The sequence below is a fragment of the Topomyia yanbarensis genome, chromosome 1 (assembly GCF_030247195.1).
Source record: "Topomyia yanbarensis strain Yona2022 chromosome 1, ASM3024719v1, whole genome shotgun sequence".
Classification (NCBI taxonomy): Eukaryota; Metazoa; Arthropoda; class Insecta; order Diptera; family Culicidae; genus Topomyia; species Topomyia yanbarensis.
Window position 1 is genome coordinate 5500998 of NC_080670.1, and position 24437 is coordinate 5525434.

Below are 24437 nucleotides of genomic sequence, written 5' to 3' on the forward strand. Positions count from 1 at the left end.
AAGCCTCATCACTACTGAACAGAAACTGTCGCCCTGCGAGAAATTCACAGCTATCAGCAATCGAGCAATATAAACCACAAATTGTGACCCAATATAAACCACAAACCAACAAGTTCTTTTCAGGACCAGCCAATTATATTTCAGTAAGATATAAATGAAATTTTCGTTTTCCATTGCCTTACAACCTCTTTCCTCCCGGCTTGAATTACTATCAATCTTGATGATGCAGTGCGGCTGGGCACAGGCAGTTTCCATTATAGTAGAAAATTTAGGTTTGCGCGTTTTTCCCAAAAGTTTTTTAGCTGTGCTGTTTTCAAGGAAGTTAGTTAGAATTCGTGTGCGAGCAGCTGAGCAGTGAGCACCTAGTTCGAGTAAGCAGCAAGTTGAATCGCAGTAAACCAATGGGGAAAAAGCGCAACAGAAGATCGGGCAACAGCTCGAATGCCAACCGTTTTTCGAAAAGCCCTCAGCAAGGAAACCAAAAGAGGCAAAAAGGACCGGTTTCCATCCTCTCCGAGAATACATACCAAACTCTGAGCGAGCAGGATCAGACAGAAATGAATATCAGCGACATGCAAGGCTTCGGTGAAGATATTGGCGAACCCCGCGAAAACAGACACGAAACAGGAGAAGGCAACCAAAAACTTCCTCCTCTGATGGTGAAATCCGTCTCACTTGAGCAACTAGTCCGGGACCTGAAGGAGGCAGGAATTACAGCAGAATACAAACTGTGTAGAGTTGGCATAAAAATCGTCACGAAAACCAAAGAGATTACATCCGTTCGAGTGCATACCTAAAAAATTTGAAGGCCGAGTTTTACACCCACGACGTGCAGGCAGAAAAACCGTTCAAAGCGGTGATTCGTGGCCTACCTATCATGGAGAAGGAAGAAATTGAAGCAGAGCTCAAAAACCACTACAAATTAGAACCGATTGCGGTGTTTCCCATGACGCGACGCGAAGACGGGAACAGAACGCGAAGAGACTGCTTGTACTTAGTACACTTCAGAAAAGGATCAATAACGCTTGGCGCCCTTCAAGCAGTGCGAAATATCAGCTCAATCATCGTTCGTTGGGAAGCATATCGCGGTGCACATCGTGACGTCACTCAGTGTCAAAAATGTCTACACTTCGGTCACGGAACCAAAAATTGTAACCTGAAACCTCGTTGCCGCCTCTGTGGAGGGACCCATGCATCGGAATGCTGTACAATATGGCACCCCCCGCGCACATATCATTGTGCAAATTGCGGTGGTGCACACCAAGGTAGTGACAGGCAGTGTCCAAAACGTATCGAATACAAGCAGATCAGAAAGCAAGCGTCATCATCAAACCAGCCGGGAAGGAAGCGAGATAAGGCCCCACAATTCACGACTGACAATTTTCCACCGCTCCAACCATCTTCAGGGAGTCAACCAGCTCCGCCAGTAATGTTTGGGAACCCGATCCAACGTACAGCTGCACCGCAGGAAAATCTGCAAATCCCACCGGGCTTTGCATGGGCTACAAATAACGTTTCCCCACAACAAACCGCAACAGAAGGACAGCTTCCCGCAACTTTAACGCTAGAGGATCTCCATGCAATGTTTGCAGACATATGCGAAAAACTACACCAGTGTCAAACACAAATGCTCCAACTTGCCCAAGCATTCATCAGATATGGCAGATAAACCGTTACGCATTATGCAGTGGAACGCCCGCTCAGTAATCAAGAAGCGCGAAGAGCTGGCTCACCTAACACAGCGTGAAAACATCGATATAGTGGCATTATGTGAAACTCATCTCAAACCAGAAAAGAACTTCAACCTACCAGGATACACAACAATTCGCTTAGATCGAACGGGAATCGCTGGCGGCGGTGTAGCACTCGCTGTCAAAAACGACATCAAATTTCACTCCCTACCTCACTACCGTACTTCCATAATTGAAGCCGTCGGGGTGCAAGTTGAGCTAGCGAACGGCAAAATCGACATCGTCTCCGCCTACTGTCATCGACAATGTACAGCGGAGCTGAGGAAAAAGTTCCGTGGTGACCTCATCAAACTGACCAGAACAAACAGTAACTACATCATTGCTGGAGACCTTAATGCGAAGCACCAAAGCTGGGGAAACCAATGCTGCAACACAAATGGAGGACTGTTATTCGGTGACGCACAAGCGGGTCACTACATCATCAGTGCACCTAATGAACCTACCTATCTGTCGAGACGCGGAGTGCATTCAACATTAGACTTCTTCATCACCAACTACGGAAACATCTCTGACCCAGTGACAATCACCGAGCTTAGTTCCGACCACTACCCGGTGGTGCTGGAAGCAGGCTGTGCGACAGTGAAACGACAGAAGCAGACAAGGAAGGATTTCACCAGAGTCAACTGGGTGGAATTCCAGCGCATCGTAGACCGGCATATAAACGACGGTGCAGAGCTTGCAACCACAGCAGATGTGGACCGGGAAATCGATTTGCTCAACCGAGCAATCCGAGCTGCAGAAGAAAGGTGCATTAGAACAATAGAAAGCGTGAGTAAACCAAACCAAATAGACACCACCACGTTACAAATTATCAGGCTCAGGAACATATACCGTAGACAGTACCAACGAACAGGTAACCCCCACAAAAAACAAATTGTTAGCCACTTATGCAAAATCATATCGCTACGAATAGAAAATGCTAGGAACGATAGGTTCAGTCAAGACATAGCCCAAATGGGCCAATACTCTCGCCCCTTCTGGAAAGTTGCCAAAATCCTTAAAACCAAACCCCGCCCCATTCCTCCTCTCAAAAGTAATAACGAGATTCTTATAACCCCGGCTCAAAAAGCAAATGCCATCGGTAGACACTTCGTATCATCCCACAACATAGGAGCCAGTATGCCCAGCCCAAACGAGCTAATTGTAGAAGACACCATCAAAATAATACAAGATACCCACTGTTATGTCCCCGATAACCAACGAATCACACTGCCACAGATTCGAGCCGCAATCAAAAACACAAAAAATATGAAGGCCCCGGGATTTGATTGCCTATTCAATCTTGAATTAAAGAACTTGAGCGACCGCACTCTGACTCACATCGGAAACATATTTAACCGTTGCCTTGCTCTCCATTACTTCCCATCCGAGTGGAAATTAGCAAAAGTAGTCCCTATCCTTAAACCAGGCAAAGATCCAACAGCCCCGAGCAGTTATCGTCCCATCAGCCTCTTATCGTCACTGAGCAAGGTGTTTGAAAGGCTCATCTACGCCAGAATCCTTCAGCACGTCAACAGGAATAATATCATCCCGAAGGAACAATTTGGATTCCGACGAGGACATTCCACAATCCACCAGCTTCTCCGAGTGACGAACGCGATCCGAAGAAACAAACAACTCGCAAAATCCACAGCAATGGCGTTCCTTGATGTGGAAAAAGCCTTTGATAACGTGTGGCATGACGGGCTTCTACACAAACTGTATCGATATAATTTCCCAAACTACCTAATTAAAGTACTGGGAAGCTACTTAACTGATCGATTCTTCAGGGTAACACTCAACAGCATCCTTTCGGAACCCTTCTCAGTAACGGCAGGTGTGCCTCAAGGCAGCATACTCGGCCCTATAATGTATTGCATCTTCACGGCGGACTTTCCAATGTTCCCTGAAGACTGCTCGCTCTCTTTCTTCGCGGATGACACATCAGTTATAGCGAAAGGCAGAAACACGAGAACTTTAATCAAAAAGCTCGAAAGCCACCTTGGCATTATAGCGAAGTACTTCAGCGATTGGAAGATTAAAATAAATCCCACCAAAACGCAAGCCATCCTATTCCCATACTCCAAATCCCCACGCCTAATCCCCCCGAACAACTGCAAGGTAAAACTGAACGGAATAACAGTGGACTGGTCCAACGAGGCCGTCTACTTGGGACTAACCCTTGACCCCAAGCTACTATTTAGATCGCATGTTGAAAAAATCCAACAAAAGTGCTCTATATTAATAAAAAGTCTCTATCCCTTGATAAATCGGCGATCTAAATTAAACACAACAAACAAGTTAGCAGTCTATAAAAACATTATACTTCCAGTACTGTCCTATGCATCACCAGTCTGGGAAATTTGCGCACGCACCCACAAAAAGAAGTTACAGGTGATACAAAACAAAACACTTAAAATGATTTTCAACCTCCCCTACCGCACGAGAACTACTGAAGTCCATAGAGTGGCAGGGATTCAACTACTAGAGGACAGATTCATAAATATTAACAGAAAATTCAAAGAAAAATGTACCAATTCAGAACATGAACTGATAAGAAATTTAGTAGAATGAAATAATTAGGTTAAGATAGGTTAAGAAAACTCAAAATAACACTAAAGCAGTGAAAATCAAGATATACCCAAGACAGCAGATCACAATCGAGCAGATACAAACAAAGATGAAATATACATGTATAAAATCACTTGAAATGTATAACATACAGAAATGTAGAAAAACAATGGAAATAAAGATAATTTTAATTCGAAAAAAAAAGGAAGTTAGTTGAATTCAATATAAAATAGTTTACTTCTATTGTCAGAGGTGGACCTTCCAACGAAAACTAGTCTGGCTCGCTTGGAATCGAATTGTACGGACCAACCACTGCTTTCACAAAATCCGTTATTTCAGTAATTGTACATTCTACAGAATTAGTCACAACTATTTCCAATCAGCGCAAAAATCGAAGGTTTTCATTCAATACAACAGCAGATTTTCACGTTTGAAAAAACAGGCAGCATTCTGGCCGAAAATTTTGAAACGGAGCACCTATATCGAAACGTTAGAAAACGTTCGATTTTTGTAAATTGAATCATTACACTAAAATGTCTATAAATCACAAATAACTTTTGATTTTGTGCCATTCTCGTGAAAGCGACGGTATTGTTCACAAGTGGCTCACTTACCATCCAACGCTCTTGACAAGCTGATGCTTGTAATAACAAAACTTCAATTTCATTCTTTGTCGATAAAGTGATGGCCCTGAAAAGGGCCTTTTCTTTGGGCAGTGTTCGAAATTTACTTGGTGCTGGTGTATATGGTAACAGTTTTGGTGCCATCGAAGACGGCGTGCTTGGCCAACTCTTCTGACAGCAGCACGCGGACAGCGGTTTGAATTTTGCGGGAGATGCTGCAAACGAACTGCTGTATGCTGATGCTGGAAACGAACTGATCGTGAGCAACAGCATGCTGAGTTTTTATACCTGACTACAGCACAATGTAAGCTCGTCCTTTTTTGTGTTGTCCTCAATATGTGTTCGTCGTAGCTCCACCCCTTTGTTGGTCGACGACATATTTTTGATAAAGAACAAAATTGAAATTGTGTTTCCACTACGGAGATTATCGAACACTCAGGGTAAAGAGAGTAATGTAATACGGCACCTTGGTAAAATGTTTGAGAATTGGAACCTTTTTTGAATGCGCCTAGTAAAAATGTTTTCCACTTCACTCCAGTTTGTTTCTGACCATATTTGCAATTTACGTACTGAAATAAATCATAATTTAGGGTTTAACCCAAATTGCTCTCCAGGGAGAAACAGTCCATGAAACAGAAAATGCAAACTTATTCTTTGAAATGGATTTGGTGGCCATGAAAAGGGCCTTTTTATAATGATACAAGTGAGTTCTACCTTTTCAACTTCCAAATCCATACAAAGTGCGTCCCTGCCGCTTCAGAGTATAGACGACATTCATTGCGGTTTTGCGCTTGGCGTGTTCAGTGTAGGTCAAGGCATCTCGGATGACATTTTTCTGCACACCATCAGCATTCGTAGATTAATCACGAAGAACCTTGCGATGACGCTTGGTACGGGAACGCAAATATGATACCGCTCATTGTACCGTCCGGACGAGCATGTTGCTCGTGTGGTAAGCGAGCACCCACTGATACAAAACAAGCTCGCGTGTCCTGTATATATAACATTCCCGTATGTAATGAAACGCTTACATGCTCCTTTTTGACGGCTCTGCGTGGGATATGCTGGCAAATTGCGCATTTTCCTCGCTGTTTCCGAAGGATTTTCTGAAAATCCTTGTTTTGGTTTATTTATAGTAGTCGCAGTAATTCCGAAATTTAATACGAAATACGTGCACAAATTTCCGATCAGATAGTGCAAAAATATTGCGATTTCGTCCAGTAGAACGGAAGATATTCGCATTTCAAACCTGGGAAAATTTCTCAACTGAAATTTTTGAAACGGGACCCCATATTGAAACGTTAGAAGTATTCTACTTCAAAAAAAATGGACATGTTATTGTTAGGATCTAATAGTATTAACAATGGGAACAATTAGACGGAAAAGATTACAAAAATAGAAAACCGGAACAAGTGGAACATGGAATTGAAAATTATTTAAATGGATAAAATCGGAAAATACTAATAATAAACAAAAATGCGAGAATATTGAAAAAAACCGTGCAAAAGAAAAGCATAAATATCAAAACCAGAGGCGACTCGTTGGTAATATATACCTGTTCATTGAACAAGCGAGCCAAATCAGACGAATCGAAACCCATTTTGAGTATAAATTAACTGCGGTAGCACGCAGAAAACTTTAAATGAAAGAAAAGAATTCCAAGCATTCAATTTCCATATTCTGATTCGAACAATACACTAATCTAGTGTCTCCAGTAGAATTTCAGTATTATATATATATATATATATATATATATATATATATATATATATATATATATATATATATATATATATATATATATATATATATATATATATATATATATATATATATATATATATATATATATATATATATATATATATATATATATATATATATATATATATATATATTCTACGAGACGTTTGTTTGACTATAAACCGGTGGGTTTTGACTACGAATTTGTTTCATTCAACTGCGATCAGAAAAATCCGTCCGATGAACATCTTTCTTTAGGCCTATTCGTTAGATCGAATCGACTATTTTGAGGGACTTTATGGTATATTGGTAAATAGCATAGGTCAATAGGAAGCACCTAAGTAGCTCAGTCAAATACGAAAGGTTACAAATAGAGGTGCCGCGTATTCGTTTGAATTATTTGTTGCTCGCCTGCCAAATGAGCAACATCATGACTACAACGTCCGGACGGTACAATAAGCGGTAGACGCTACGGATTTACGGCAGTAGTGGCATTACCCCGCACACAGTTGAACCGTGTACGATTTTGTGGTATATTGAACAGATTAACGGTGGAACCACGCGTCGCCTCTGATCAAAACTGGAAAATGGAGAACAGAAAAATTCACACCACGCAGAAAACTAAAACGAAAAAAAATAAAGAAATTTTTTTTAAACAAATGAAACCTAAAATGAAAAATGTGGAAAAAGGGCGGATTGAGAAATACTAAATTTAGAAAATTGGAAAATATGACAAATATAAGGAAATCATAAAAAATAAAAGTTTAGTTAAATAATTAAATGTCTTTAATTTTTTAAAACTAAAAAACTTTCCGGTTCTCGTATTTAAATGATATTTTTCAAGTGAATACGGAAAAAGATTGGATCGTTTTCTTTGCAGATTTTCATGTTCTTTCTTGATTTGTGGAGTTAATTGGAGTTCGTTTCACAAATCCTTTTTGACCAATTCAGCACTCTAAAAGAAAGTAGAGATATTGTACTGAAAAGATAAAAATTATCGCAATTGGACTAATCGTTTAATTTTAACCGTATAGCTAAAGCAAAAAAATAAGCCACTGTTTTTTTGAACCCATCCACAGATTTCAAAGTTTCTAATTAATTAGAAAAACTCGAATCAAAATCAATTTCGAGAGCCTGGAGCTTTTAACTTTAAGTAACTCAATTCTTTAAATAGTCAGTCTAAAGCTATGAGATAATTATAGTAAAGTATGAAACAGAAAATAAGTTTCAGTAAAAACACAATTTACAAAAAAAAAATATCTTAGGTCTTGTTGCCCACTGCGCGTAAAATCGTTTTTGAGTTCTATGTTTCTAACTTTTCTTTTGTTTAGTCTGTTATACAGTATAAAATTCATAATATAATTTTCGATTAACTTTATGATGAAAATGGAAGGAAATTAAAGAAAATTATTGAAGCTCTAAATAAATTTTCAAATAAGTCGTTATTGAAATAATATTTGACAGAATCATTCCTCCTGTTCGAAGTCCGGGCCCCCTTCAGAACTCCGGGCCCGGGGGGAAACACTCCGTCTCCCCTCCTCTCTCGGCGGCCCTGCTCACAAGTCAAAGGATGTTAATGCGGTCCGTTCGTAGACATTATTAACTAAGATACTACTCATAAATTAGTAAATGGAAAATTTAGAACGGAATCGATATTCACAACTCATGACAAACTTGTTTCGAAAATCAATTCAGAAAATCATTCAGGCTTGTTCCTCCAAGTGTTACAAATTACAGCACATTCAAGTTTTCACTGTCTCTCTCTCCCTCCCTCCATCCCAACGTGCATGCCGTGTCAGTCTCGGTTGAGCTGTGCTGTTTTCGGGTGTGTTAAGTACCATCCACGTACAAATGCGACCGGGGCTATTAACGGTAATTTTGTTCATATTTCACCTCACCTCGTTAATACGAGTTCGATAATTAAATTATTCTACTCTGGCTTCTTCGTGGCTAAAAAGGGGGTGCCGGGTGGAACCGCATTTCTCACTGATCGAACGAGCAGCCTGGCGTCGCCAGCAGCAGCAGTGACTCTAATGGTACAGCCGTGCACGGTTCGCTGGACGGCTTCCCGATCGAACAGGACAGTTAAAAGTTGGGGATATATGTATGGACGGTCCTGTGTATCTCTGGGCGAGTCATTTTTTAAGGGTGATGTAAATTTGAAAAAAATGCATGTCATCAGCGCGTGTGTGCGGGTATTGATCGTTAGCTGGCCGGGTGTGGTAATCGAAGCTGTTTTTCGGACACCTTTGAAAAAAACCTCAGGCCTCGGAGGGGCTAGAGATGTTAAATCGGACCCATCAAACTTGCCGGTTTCGCGAAAAAACTTTTTCTAAAAGTTATAATTAAGGCCCAACAATTATGGTGAGAGCTGTTTCATGAAGAATTTTTTTTTAATCTTAATTTTAAATCTTATTTTGGTTGTTTAACACCAACTCAATTTGCTGTATAAACTACTTTCAACTTGAAAAACTAAGAACAAGTGATTTTCGAAACATTTCTATTAAATGTAAACAAACTGACCATCCCAACAAGGGACTCAGCTCTCACACACGGCGTGTGTCACACGCCAACGACATGCGATTACAGCAGATCACTGAACGCACCGGACAGTTGCCCATCGAAGAAGGCCATGGACGCGGAGAAAGGGCTCGCTGTAGGTGATTATTGTAGTCTAATTGTTATTGTTTGTTGACGCAGTGACTTTTAACTTTTTTTTTTCTCCTATCGGTGATGCGGTGGTTGTTTTGCTAAAGCCGATCAAAACAGCCTAATTGGCGCTGGCAGAGCGAAAATGCCACGCTTTCCTCCTCCTTTCGTTCGAAGGGCAGGGTGTCAGACTAACATGACAGGCAACAAAAGAAGCTGTCAAAACGTGCACTGTTTTGTTAAAGTCAATTTGTGAATGGGTGCGCGCATGATAAGTTCCTGTCGTCGATTATCAGCTGCGAGCAGCTGCGGTTTTTTGGTCGTGAGTTGTCAGTTATGATAAAAATCAAGTCGCACATATTGTTCAACAGTTTGTCCGTTGACAATCATTATTATAAGATCTGCAGTACGTTGATAGTTGATATTTTTTTGAATTTCAAGCCCAACAAAAAAGAAAGCCGCAGCCCACCGTAGTGCCGATTAAGCCGCTATCTTGTCTCGTGTGAAAACAAGCGCTTTGTCAATTAACGTCATCGTCATCACCACCATCTCTTCGACGGCCTGCTATGTTGTTGTAAACCAGTTACTGGACGGATGAGTGGACGCTGGATCCTCATTCTCATGAAGCTCATTATCAATGCAGCTATTTGCTCAAGCTATTCATACACAGCTATCAATTTTAACAATATATTTTCGGGTGGACCGAAACAAAGCTTACAATTTTTTTGTCTTTCTTCCAGCAGCCCCCAGCGGGTGAAGCTACTACGTGTGTATCAACGCAACGCTTAGTTTGAGAGGCCCTGAGCACTTTACCCCTTTCACAAACAAATTAATTCCCACCCGTTTCAACTGTGTTTTTTCTTCTCTTGTTTCGTTATTTATCGTTGAAATTTTTTAACAATGTTTATTTCTCAATTATTAACTGAGTGCATCTTGAGGAGGGGGCCTTCGCACGTCCCGGCATATAAATCCCACCCTTGAGAAGTCGTTTTTTACGACGGAACGGGGATTTAGGCGGCCGCTTGCGCTTTTGTGTACCGATGCATTATTTTTGACGATTTCCTAATGAAGAAAAACGAACCTTTGGGTCAGCAGCTTTTGGAAGCGGGCTAGAAAACAAACAGAGCCACTTGAAAAGGCCATGTGTGGTGCCGTCAAACAACTCCCCTCCGGGGTTTTTTGTCATCGTGACAAGAGTGTGTGTTGAAATAGTGATGGCTTATTATCGCAATCATATGATGATTTTTTCGGAAAACAATAAAACGAGATCTGTCGCCGGGTGTCCGTTTTTTCTCGAGTTTGAATTCTGATTCGATGACAAACATTGGGGTTTACACTTAGCCGGATTTTGACGTGGTGAAATCTTCGGAGAACTCGATTCTTGAGTTAAATGCTGTCAATCTATAGATCTACTAGATGTGATTATGTTAGTGCGGCGACTGAAGTTTAACAGAAAAAGCTTGAACAGCGGTCATCTTCGAAAACGAAAAAAGCCATATTTTTGATACTCTTCACGCAATCGTCATGAAAATATGCAGCCCTATTCTGCGCGGCGTGTGACGTGAGACGACTAATCTCACCTCACTCTAAGTGACTTTTCTCACCCAATTCTGAAGAGTCACTTCGGGTGACGTGAGACACCCATTTAACCGCAATGGGGAATCTCACATCACCCGAGTCGACTCTCAGAATAGGGTGAGAAAAGTCACGTAAAGTGAGGTGAGATTAGTCGTCTCACGTCACACGCCGCGCAGAATAGAGCCGATGGTCATCTGTACGAGGCATTTTTGGAATACTACTGATTGATCTTCATGAAGATTTTTTCAACGTTGTGTGTGGAGGAAAAAGCAACTTTTTTTCGTTTTCGTTTATCTTTTAAACCATTTTCCCATTTTCTGTTTTCTTTTCCTCTTTCTTCTCTGCTTTCCCTTTCTTTAATTCATTTTTTTCGTGCTATTTCCATTTTTTTTTTTTTTTTATATTGGCTCAAATGGCACGTTCCCCGGACGTAGTCGGGGATTTGTGCCTTGCCGTGTGTTTTCATCATTTCCTGAGCGGAAGGAAAGGACAAGGAGGTGTGGGGAAGTAGAATTGGAAGCGAGGGAAAAATAACAGCACAAAACAAAAATAAACAACAGATAAGTTAAACTCACAAGTAGTTCAACTTGCCTGCGAATATTTCCATTTTTACTTTCTCTTAAGTCGTTTTTCTATTTTCAATTTTCTTTTTGCTTTGTCCTTTTTTTCTTTTTCCATTCTTCTTTCACAACCATCTTTTATCCTGTTGCTTTTTCATTTTCGTTTTGTCTTCGTTTTTTACCCTTATTATGTTTTTGCGGAATCTTTTTTGTTGGGTTCTTTTTGCAATTTTCTCATTCTTCGTTTTTCAGTTTCAATATATTTTTCGCTATAATTTTTCCTGTATTTGGCATTTCAATTTTACCTTTTTTTATTTCCTTTTTTTCTTTTTACCATATTTTTATGTTTCCATTTCCTTTGTTCTGCCCTCTTTTTAATTTTCTGTTTATTTTTTTGCTTTCCCCATTTTACTTCTTAACGTTTGTCTAGTATTTTTTCTTCTTAGTGTTTAAAACTTCACCGTTTAAATTCTCTATCTCGTTTCTTTATTCTGTTTTTCGTTTATTTTTTCTCTTTTTACTCTTTTCTTTCTTCAATTTTCCATTTTCTTCGCAGCAATTTTCTCTCTATTTTTGTCACCTTTTTTTCTTTTTTTTAATATTTCGATTTGGTTTCTTTTTCTAACTTCTTTGTTTATTGTAATGTTCCCTTTTTCAATTTTTCTTATACACATTCGTTTTCATATATTTTATTTCTGTTTAACTTATTTTATTACTTTTCTCTCATTTTGTTCCATTTTCTTTATCATTCTTTTACCATTTTCGAAGATCAATTTTGGATTATCGACATTCCTGATATTTATTCTTCTTTCTCTTTTCGTTTTCTGATTATGCTGTCCCTTCTATTTTGTTTTTCTCTTGCTTCATTTTCCGCTTTATTTTCTCTTTATTTCCTCTTTCCTATTACCTGTTTTCTTTTTCCCTTTATTATTTTTCCATTTTCCCTTTTCCTTTTCTCCTTTTCCCTTTTTACTTTTTCGTTTTTACTTTTTCCTTTTTCCTTTTTACTTTTCTTTTTATTTTTTTTATTTCTTCTATTTTTTTTCTTTTTCCGTTTTCAATTTTCCATTTTTCTTTTTTTTTCTGTTTCCATTTTCGATTTGCCATTTTTCCATTTTCCTATTTTTCCTTTTTCTTTTTCCACTTCACTGTTTCGTTTTCCGTTTAGTCTTTTCCTTTTTTTCCGTTTTTGATTCGCCATGGTACATTGCCATTTTTCATTTTTAAATTTTTCCCTTTTCTTTTTTTTCTTTTTCTACTTCACTGTTTTGTTTTTCCTTTTTGTCTTTTCCTTATTCCTTTGCCTTGTCACTTATCTTTTTTTCCTTTTATTCGTCTCAATTTTGTTTTCTTTTTCGATATTATATTTTCCTTCTTCGCGTTTTCTTATTCTTCGCTGTTTTTTTGCTTTTGTCTATTTCTTTTATGCTTTATTTGTTTTTTTGTTTCTTTGCACCTTAATTGAATTTTGCTGTTATTTTTATTATTTCCATTTTTTCTTCTTTTATGTTTGTATTTTTTATGTCACTTTTTCATTTTTCAATTTTTTCCTTTTCTTTTTATCGCTTTGCTGACTCGCTTTTTTGCTTCTTCTAAAGTGACTCTACCGTTTGAGTTATTACATAGGGTTAGAGATTTGTTCCAAGAGATTTCTCTAACCTGAAAAAAACCTGTCTTTAATAGAACATAAAAATTTGTCCCTTTTCGATTTGGTTTTTCATTTTTTCACCAGCCTTATTCTTTTTCTGTTTCTTTTTTATTCTTTTTTGCTGGCTTATTCCGTAATTTTCTTTTTCTTTTCCAATTGAGCAAGTTTTTCTTTCATATATTTTTGTGTTTTCACTATTTACCTAATTTTTGCTTTTCTCTTCTCGTGCTTTCTATATCTTCGTTAATTTTACTCTTTCGTTTTACTTATTCCTTTCTTTTCTTTCTATTTACCTTTCCCTTTTAATTTGTTCGTTTCATTCCTTTGTACTTATTTTCTCCTTGTTATCCTGGGGTGGTTACTTAAACCTTAGTTTTATATTTTTCTGGACACTAGCTTTCATTTTACTTTGTCCTTTTAATTCTCTATTCGTTTTTTAAACTTCGTTACTTATCTCGTTCCTATTGTGTTGTTCTTTGTTTTTCAATTATGTTTTTTGCATTTTTCTCTTTTTTGCCATTTCCACACTTCTTACCTTTTTTTATTTTTCAATGTTTTTCTTTTTTTATTGTTGCCTTTTCCATTCCCTTTTTCCATTCTCCAGTGTAAAGAAAGCAAAAGGAAATAAAAAAAGTTATTGTTTTTCCTTGCTATTGTCATCTCTATTTTTTGTCTTTCTTAGTTTTTTTTCTTCTCTATTTTTTCTGCCTTTTCTACTTTTTACTTGTTTGGTTCTGTCTTATTTTTTATTTTCTCTTGGTCCCTATCTTTTTATGTTTTCATTTTCCTTTTATGCATTTTCATTGTTCATTGAGGAACATAACTGCTTAGAACTACCAGGCATGAAGTGTTCTAAATTCCATTTCACGTATCCTCAAACTATGAGAGTTTCTTCGGGAGTTGGTAGTATCGATTAGTCTCTGAGTGAACGCTTAATCGTATCTGAGGATATCAAGAGACAAATGCTTTCAAAAGGGATTTTGAACGAATTTGGCATCCTTCCATTATGTCTCAGGAGTGTAAATATAAAACAATTTTGTTTTTGTGTCAAGAGATAAAAAAATTGAATAAGTAGGTTTAGGAGGGCCCGTCAGCAATATAAACCTTGGGGCCCAACGCTGCTCTCGACGGACCTGGTTCTTCCAATCTGAAAAAAACATCTCGACAAACATATGATTACGGCCTAAAATCCAACTGTCAAAATCCACTTTGAATGGAAATTCCAGACAAACCGTTATTAGTCAAACACAGTTCACAACAGTTTATGAAAGAGAAAACTTTTCTCTTTCGTTTACTACCAACATCTGTGGTTGGCGTGTAACAGTTTGTCCGGAATTTCCATTCAAAGTGGATTTTGACAGTTGGCTTTTAGGCCGTAATCATATGTTTGTCGAGGTTTCTAGCTATCCCGAACGATGTGGTGATTATGATGATGATGATGATGTAATTTCCAATCAGTATCCGACTGCGTGCCGCTCTCGCAACCGCCACCGTTCGACGTTTACTTTTAACGCGTGACATCAAACGACCTATCAAATGATGTAAAAACAGTGCAAAATAAACACCGACCACCCGTTTGCCGATTCTAGGCCCAGGCCACTGCCTGTCGTAGGAAAAAAGGGGAAAAATCCAACGAGAGTTCATCGTCGCAATCGTAGCTCATTTTGGATAGGATGAGTGCCCTTCAGAGTGCGCTTTGTTGTGACACGTGAGCTTTCACGCGTGAGCTACACCGGCAGTAGGCGGTTGTTTTCGTGAAATTTTTCAATCAGTACAAGATTAAATTGTTATTTCACACCGGTTTAGATTTGCTACGCTGCGGGCCGGGCGTTGGTCGTTGTTGTTTTTATGCTCTACATGGGAAGTGATTTTCCATAGGTTTTTACATTGTCCCTCGGCGATACTCGAATCCAGGAATTGAATGGAAATTTTAATTAAATTATAATCGATACCAAGATTGCTCCGCCAGAATGTGGGAAATTTTAGAATTTTCACTGACACGTGCTGTGGCTTCGCAGCATAGAAGCTGAGATCAGGTGCTGGTGGTTGCTATGGTGGACGAAATCATCCGATCGGATCATCGCCAACCGGAGATTCTAGTTTCTGGGAAGTGACAACAAAACAAAAACTTCGACTTGTAGCTCTCCTACCATTATTTGCCTGCCTCAGATATAAATATATTTACCCATTCACTTAGAACCGGACAGTAGGGGTCCGTGCCGCCGGCGGGGTGCCACGAATTGCTCTGTCAGGCGGATTCCTAGGCACAAATAAATCCACCTATTTACGGTTCCCATTAGCTGGCCAATGAAGGCAAGTGCAAATACAGAACCGCGAATATGTACCTCCTGGTTAGAGGTTGACTTTTTATTTTGCGTTCACTGCCGGCTGTCAACTGGCTGGCCAACTGCGATTGCCAATTGGCAGCTAATTGATTTGCAAGGGGAAAATAATAACATCAGTGCGTCGTCAGCTGGTTGGGGAGGGGCTCACAGAAGTTTGATCTGATGCATACTACGATCAAATGTTGCCTAATTTTTGGTTGTCCAGCGGAAAGGATGGCGAATTTTACTGGCAGACAGACAAATTGTTTTATTGTTTTATCTTTGAGAGGGAAAAGCTCTACATTAAGGTACAATAAAGACGAAAATTTATTTCTTTTAATTCCCACTGTTAACTGACACTGACAGATAAATGATAAACAAACGATTGAGATGACAAGTCCTCATTCAGATATTAAGCTAGCGGTACCAAATCACCCATCAATTACTGACAGCGTTTCTAATTAGAAGCGGCATTTTTGCACAGAAACAACTTCGAACAGCAGCGAATAATTTTAAAATAAAATCCGAAAAGTCTATTATAACTTGAAGATCGGAACTGTTCGCTCCACTGAATATCAACAAGCTTGACCAAATGACCAATTGGCCATTGATCATCATATCCGCAAAAGTGCACTTCCTCGGCTGCCGGAAACAAAAGGTCAACACTATGGAATGGTAGTCAACCTTGAATGAACGAGAGATCCTTGAGCTCCCAAGACAAACTGTTAAGCCGGTTAACCACTTGCCAAACAAAGAATCGGACAAGAAAATAGGCCGATTTTTTGTGGGACGGTAAAAAATGAACAGACATCCGTCAGATCCGGGTTTCGATCGTTCGTTACACTTTTCGTTTCATTCATCCTTCGGATGAGCGTCCCGAAAGCTGTGGCAAAACAGATAACATACAGATTTTTACGACTTACTGGATCCTTCGAACGTTTCACCGGTAGCTAGCTCCTCGGGAAGATTATGGATTAATCGTTTCTTTCATGGATGGTACTTTTTCTTTCAAATCTGAGCACCTAGCACTTGGAAGAACAATACGAGAACGCTTCGAAGATTCCAAAAATCGGGACCTCGGGGCTTTTTTGTTTTGTTGTGCTAAACAGTTTATTTTTTACAATTTCTCTCGGTCCACCGGAGCAGAGCAGCTCACATTGGAATGGAAAGGAATTACAGCTAGTGCATGTAGCTAGGTCGCGGGGTTTATCAAATCTAATTAACACGGAATTGTTAAAAAATAATAAATGTGGAATATTTTTCGAGCGGGTTTCGGGTTCGATTCGGGTTTTTTTCTTTTTCGTTGAACACGTTTTGGTCGGTAACTTTTTTGATCAGTTTCGATGCTGGTGTGAATTGGACTGAAAAAAATGAATCCATCGGGTGTTGGTTGGTGGCAGCAGCAAAAGCAACATCAGTGACGATCATGAGGATTTTGACAGTGGAACACGATGTTTTTAATGGCGTTTTTGCTTGAATCTGAAAGTAACTTATGTTACAACGCAACTACAGTTGAAGCGTTTGTTTGACGCCAGTTTGGAACCTATGAAAAACAACTGACCTGGTTCCTCAAGCGAAGACGCGAAAAGTTTTACTTTTTTCAGTTCAGTAGACCCCCCGTGCTTGGGAATGCTCCAGCCGAACACGCCTACTCCTCTTAACTTATTTTAGGAAATTTATAAATTTCTCGGGTAGATTGACAGCAATGATGAACGAAATTTTGCAGGGAAACTATATGAACCATCTTTACAACAGAAGATTTTTGTCTCAAATCGAATCAAGTTTTGCCCTGTCCCTGTTTTGCGTCGCGTCGAAGGTTCGTTCTCTGCAGATTTAAACCGGAAATTAATATATTTTCCATCGAAACAATCCATGTAGAGAACCGGAGGCCCAAGCATTACAGCAGCACTCCCTTCTCATCACAATTCCCAATGAGATTCAGCAAGGAATGGAGCGCATATCGAAGCATCAGCCGTCGCCTGCCGCCGAACAATAACATAAACTACATGCACACAAACAGCATAAAACGATTGTACTACGACAGGCTGTTCTTCTTCGACTTTTTCCACTTCGCCTGAATAGGAACCATTCGAAGGGTACAAGGCTGTAAAGTAAATAAAATAAAATAATACACTTTCATTATTTTCCTTTTATTGCACGAAATTTGTCGGTGTGGTAGCTTCCCCTTATCGTCCTGGTATTGCTCAATGTACGCAGAAATGTTACGGTGTTTGCGCCTTGGCTGTTGCCGATTTGCCAAAAATCACAGGGAAAAATATTCGGAATAAAAAGGGATGAACGCGTAGCTTAGGGATTGAATCTGGATTCGGGTTTTTGTTAACTCCCTTTCTCATGAAAATTTGAAGCTTAAATTAATAATACATATATCTCCAAGTGATGTATAGTAGTAGAACAATGTTGTTGGAAATCAAATACGTTGTTTTACCTTAATTACAGCCGTTGCCCAGTCAAAAAGGGCAAGTTGCTGACTAACGGGGGGCTATTTGCCAACTCGGATGCGCTAATTGCCCTTCAATTTGCCAGCAAATTGCTGGCAATTAGGGGGCTATTTCAAATGCAACATTTGGGCGATTTGCCGCCGTCATTTTTTAGCCGCTCTACCCGCTCTTAAATCGCTCCCAAATCGCCCAGGGAACGCGCCATTTAATCTCCCTTAATTGCCTAATATGAAAATTACAAATATTACTTTTTCGGATTCATTATCTACTTACATAAACTTATCACTACTGTTGGAGACAACTAAACTGGAGGGATGGCAACTCTGCCCTGCCATCCGCCACTCTCTGCGCTAGGCTCTCTAGTGACAGTCTTGCTGTCACTCCGAGATGCCGCCATAAGCGGAAACCACTTATCAACGAGTCAGTCATCAGTCAGTCCGTTGAGCACATGCTCTTTATTTTAACCTTTCGTTATTAAAAGTATTTTATGTAGTCTGTACGCGAGTGTCTTTTATTTGATCAACAAGACTCCTGACCTGCCCGCGCACAGGGCTACAACAGTGGCGACGAGTATATTGGCGGATATTTGGTGAAATTTCGATTCACGAAAAGTAACCTCAAAATTCCGTCACCCCCGCGTAAAAAACGGAGAAGAAGCATGGAGAATGGTCAAATTCCACATGATAATGACCGGGAGCAGGTCCCACCAGCAGCAGATCCGCTAATCGTGCAGTTCATGCACCTGATGCAGCAACAGCAGCTTCAGCACCAGCAGCTAATGGCACAGTTTCTCCAGCGGCAGCAGCAAAACGACGAGCAGCAGCAAGCATTTTTCCGGAGTGCAGTTTCATCTATCCACGTACAAGTACCACCCAACCCAGAACAAATTCTTGACTCTTTGGCAGGCAACGTGAAGGAATTTCGCTACGACGCTGACAATAGCGTCACGTTTGCGGCTTGGTACAGCAGGTATGAAGATTTGTTCGAGAAAGATGCCGCTCGTTTGGACGACGAAGCGAAAGTCAGGTTACTGCTGCGAAAGCTGGGCGCAGTTGAACATGAAAGGTATGTTTCCTTTATTCTACCGAAACTTCCGAAAGAACACACCTTTGCCCAATCAGTAGCGAAGCTGAAAAATTTATTTGGGTCGAAAGAGTCGGTAATAAGCAGGCGGTATAGAACGTTGCAAATCGCCAAGCACCCGACTGAAGACCATATTGCTTTCGCTTGCCGTGTTAATAAAGCCTGCGTTGAGTTTGAGCTGGGAAAGCTATCGGAAGAGCAGTTTAAATGCTTGACATACGTTTGCGGATTGAAAGCAGAAAGCGATGCAGAAACCCGTACACGGCTGCTTTCCAGGATTGAGGAAAACAATGGCGTCACGTTGGAGCAGCTAGCGGAAGAATGCCAGCGTCTTCTTAACCTCAAACATGACAATGCTATGATCGAGTCAGCCACATGTTTCGGTCAAGTGAATGTCATTAAGCAGCGATCTTCTGATAAACGGTTCTACAAACGGGATCAGCCATCTTCGAAGCCTGCTGCAAACGACACGAGGAAAAAACCTGATACACCGTGTTGGTTTTGCGGTGCATTTCACTACGTACGGGACTGTACCTTCAAAAACCACAAATGCTCTGAATGTAAGCAGTTTGGACATCGTGAAGGCTACTGCAACAGTTCAAAAAAGTCACAACGTTCATCGAGAAAGGGTAATCATTCGGTGGCAAGCAAAATGGTCGTCGTTAATGTGTGCAACGTGCAGAAGCGAAGGAGATTCGTTTCCGTTACCCTTGATGGAACACAGGTTCGTCTTCAGTTGGATACGGCTTCCGATATTACCGTCATCAGCCAGCAGATCTGGAAGAAAATTGGCAGCCCAAGGTTGTCACCAGCAACAGTAAAAGCCAAGGCAGCATCTGGAAACATTTTGCCACTTGATGGTGAATTTAACTGTGACATCACTATCGGCGAAAACACACGCACGCAGATAATTCGTGTCACCGAGAAACCACTACACCTGCTTGGATCTGATTTAGTCGATAGTTTTCATTTGTGGTCCATACCAATGGATACTTTTTGCTGCCAAGTTACTAGTACCCCGTCCACCAGTGGAACTCTCAAAGCTACTTACCCAAAAGTGTTCAGCGAAAAGCTCGGGTTGTGCAACCGGACCAAAGTTAAATTTGAGGTAAAAGAACAGTGCAAGCCTGTTTTTTGTGCCAAGCGTCCGGTGGCGTATGCAATGTACAGCGCAGTCGACCAGGAATTGGACAGGTTAGAAAAACTCAATATCATCACACTGGTCGACTATTCGGAATGGGCAGCGCCGATCGTCGTAGTGCGCAAAGCAAATGGCAACATCCGAATTTGCGGAGACTATTCAACAGGTCTAAACTCCGCTTTGCAGCCTCATCTGTATCCACTGCCACTCCCGGAAGACATCTTTGCCAAGCTGGCTAACTGCAAAATATTCAGCCAGATTGATCTTTCGGACGCTTTTCTACAGGTGGAAATCGACGAACAGTACCGTCATTTGCTGACAATTAACACACACCGTGGTCTTTACCACTACAACCGCCTTCCACCTGGTGTAAAGGTAGCACCTGGTGCTTTTCAGCAGCTCATCGATACCATGCTAGCCGGCCTTAAGGGCACTTCTGGTTATCTCGATGACGTCATCGTTGGCGGTGAAACACAAGAGGAGCACGACCGTAATTTGGAAGCAGTTCTTCAGCGGATTCAGGATTTTGGTTTTACCATCAGAGCCGAAAAGTGCAGCTTCAGTAAGCAACAGATACGCTATTTGGGCCATCTATTCGACCGATGTGGATTGCAACCTGATCCAGTAAAAGTTGAGGCAATAACCAAGCTACCTCCTCCCACTGACATTTCAGGTGTTCGCTCTTTCCTTGGGGCGATCAATTATTACGGCAAGTTTGTGCCCAACATGCGACAGTTGCGCTATCCGATTGACAACTTGCTGAAGTCGGAGACAAAGTTCGTCTGGAATTCGGAGTGCCAGCAAGCGTTCGAGCGATTCAAGCAGATTCTCTCCTCGGGACTTCTGCTGACACACTACGATCCGAAGCAGGAGATTATAGTATCGGCTGACGCATCATCCGTTGGTCTCGGAGCAACCATCAGTCACAAATTCCCCGATGGGTCCATCAAGGTTGTTCAGCATGCTTCCAGAGCGCTCACGAAAGCGGAACAAAACTACAGCCAGCCCGATCGCGAAGGTTTAGCAATCATCTTTGCAGTCACCAAGTTCCACAAAATGATTTTCGGTAGGAAATTCCGCCTACAAACCGACCACGCTCCTCTGCTTCGAATTTTTGGTTCTAAGAAGGGTATACCGATGTATACGGCAAACCGGTTACAACGTTTCGCCCTCAATCTGCTATTGTACGATTTTGACATTGAATACGTGCCAACCGACAAATTTGGCAACGCTGACGTGTTGTCTCGTCTAATCAACCAACACGTTAAGCCAGAGGAGGATTGCGTCATTGCGAGCATTATCCTCGAAGAAGATGTAAGGTCAGTAGCCGCAGATACCGTTAATATGTTACCTCTCAGTTTCAGAGTCGTAGCACAGAGTACCCAAGCTGATCCACTGCTTCGCAAAGTCTTCCGGTACATACAAGACGGTTGGCCTTCATCAAAAACCGTCGATCCGGAGCTTAAGCGGTTTCACTCCAGGCAGGAGTCACTTACTGTGGTTGATGGGTGTATTCTGTTTGCTGAACGACTCGTCATTCCATCGCAGTATCGAAAACGATGCTTGGACCAGCTTCATCGTGGACATCCGGGCATGCAGCGGATGAAAGCAATCGCCAGAAGCTACGTCTACTGGCCCTCCATAGATGATGATATAATTGGTTATGTAAAGGCGTGTCAGCATTGCGCATCCGTTTCCAGGTCCCCTCCTTGCGCTGCTCCTGTACCGTGGCCGAAAACATCCGGCCCATGGCAGCGTGTTCACGTAGATTTTGCCGGTCCCATCGAAGGCGAATATTACCTCATTGCAGTGGATTCGTACTCCAAGTGGCCAGAGATTGTGCAAACCAGAAGAATCACCTCTACAGCTACAATCAGCATCCTGTGTGGCCTTTTTGCTCGACTTGGTATGCCAGTGACTCTAGTGTCCGACAACGGTACCCAATTTACGAGCGTGGAATTTGCTGAGTTTTGCGCAATCAACGGTATCGAGCACATCACGACACCCCCCTTTCATCCACAATCCAACGGCCAAGCTGAGCGTTTTGTAGACACTTTCAAAAGGGCCGTCAAGAAAATCCGAGAGGGTAGAGGATCAATTACTGATGCGTTGGATACCTTCTTGCTCGCTTATAGAAGCACACCTAACCGTTCGGCTCCTGAAGGCAAATCTCCATCTGAACTTTTGTTTGGTCGCAAGATCCGAACCTGTCTCGAACTACTTCGGCCGCCCCCTGCGACTGAACCGAAGCCAATCGAGAAGCAGCACAGCCAGTTGAGATTTTTCAGTCGGAATGATCCAGTATTTGCCAAAGTATATGCAAGAAACAGTTGGAAATGGTCTCCAGGTGTGATCGTCGAAAGAATTGGTGACGTGATGTACAACATCTGGGTGGAGGACCGCCGAATGCTACGTTCGCATATTAATCAACTCCGTAGTCGAACTGTAACCGGATCAACCACCAACACAGTAGGACAGCAAACCAGATATGCTCAGTTACCTTTGGATATTCTGTTGGACGTGTGGAAGCTGCCGAACTTACCAACTGATACAACATCACAGTCATCATCGACGCTGCAGCCAACCACCTCACAATGTGCATCGTCGACACCTCGTTGTGATCAGCCGCCTGAATCGGTGGTTAGTCCATCACTTTCTCCACTGTCTTCGTCATCACATGCAACATCTTCCGAATTTGAGTCAGCAGTTGAAGCAGATCCGGTGGCAGCACTACCACGCCGATCTTCGAGAGTTCGAAGAGCGCCGCAGTGGTTTGACCCGTTCCACCTTTATTAAGAGGGGAGATGTTGGAGACAACTAAACTGGAGGGATGGCAACTCTGCCCTGCCATCCGCCACTCTCTGCGCTAGGCTCTCTAGTGACAGTCTTGCTGTCACTCCCAGATGCCGCCATAAGCGGAAACCACTTATCAACGAGTCAGTCATCAGTCAGTCCGTTGAGCACATGCTCTTTATTTTAACCTTTCGTTATTAAAAGTATTTTATGTAGTCTGTACGCGAGTGTCTTTTATTTGATCAACAAGACTCCTGACCTGCCCGCGCACAGGGCTACAACAACTACACTAGTTAATCACCACCAAATTATAGGAAGAATCAATGGTTAAATTGGCATTGCACACCAAAACTTACCACAATCTGACTTTTATCAAGAGTTTAGGTCAGATATCTAGACAAACAAAATATAAGCGAGAACACGCCAATCGTTTAAAAAACTATTTTAAGCTTAAGCAAAACATGAACCGCCATGTTTGAAAAACGCAAATACAACCAAGTCCTTTTCAGCAGCCAGAAAATTTGTCTAAGTGTTGAAATTGCCTTTAAATCGCATTCGCAAATTGCATTTGTTTCTAGGGGCAATTAGCACAGGCGAGTTGAGTTAAACGTCAAACTGTTTAAATCGCCTGACCATGTTCGTCCGCATTTTTTTTTGACAGGGTGGCAACAAACTAAGAAAGTTTATAGAGCAGATAGGGTATGTATACTAGTAATGGACACTTTAGTAGATACGATGAGTTATTTTGCGTATCATTTTACATCCTCAGCTAAAAACAAGGCAAAAAATCAGCAACTAGATCCCTAGTTGAGTACTAAATGCATTTTTAAATCTGTTTCGCTATGAAACCTCTATTTAAAGGTTTATTTTTCTAAAACTAATACTTTCTTCATTGCCTTGTAATGGTCCCTTCTTTCCTAATATGGCCCCAGGTCCATTAAACGATTACTCGTCCTGGGGCTACTATAGGATTGCATTATATATTTATAAGAATATGTATAATTAATGGATTTATTAAAAATTGTGGAGCTATTGAACGAATTGTGACATATTTTACGGCTCCTCACCCTGCAACCTGTCTTAATTCAGAAGAGGGAATTATTGAAATAAGCGAAAAAATTATGATAAATTTCCCATCAATAGGGATCTTTAATTTGGAAAAATTGTGCCAGTTTTTCATATGTATTGGTAGCGGGTGTCCTTACGAGTACACTCATATCATTCTTAAACCTTAATTATTCTTTTATGATTTTTAAATTTAAAAAAACCAAATTAAACTCAACCAGCAAACTGACAGTTGTCGTACTAAATGACGTATCTGCAAATATCTCGTTCGCCTCATTGTTAACCGGGACAGCACCCCACCCAGCATGATCTGGTACTTTGTCAATCTGCTAGCAACCTGCCATCCCAAGTTTCATCTGCAAACTATGGTAGATCTGATAAGGCAACCTATAGGGTCGTGCAAGTCGCATGGGTTTGGATGTGTTATTGTCCTAAAAGGAAACTTTTTTCAATAGTTTCGGGCCAAAAAA

The 24437-nt window shown here is 40.9% G+C and overlaps 1 protein-coding gene across 1 annotated transcript; it reads left to right on the plus strand.

Annotated features, from left to right (window-relative positions):
* Window positions 1-1658: 1658 nt before the first annotated feature.
* LOC131693384 (uncharacterized protein K02A2.6-like) lies at window positions 1659-22905 on the plus strand. Its single transcript, XM_058981156.1, has 2 exons — window positions 1659-2519; window positions 18436-22905. The coding sequence occupies exons 1-2, from the start codon at window positions 1659-1661 to the stop codon at window positions 22903-22905; spliced, it is 5331 nt and encodes a 1776-aa protein (XP_058837139.1).
* Window positions 22906-24437: the final 1532 nt, after the last annotated feature.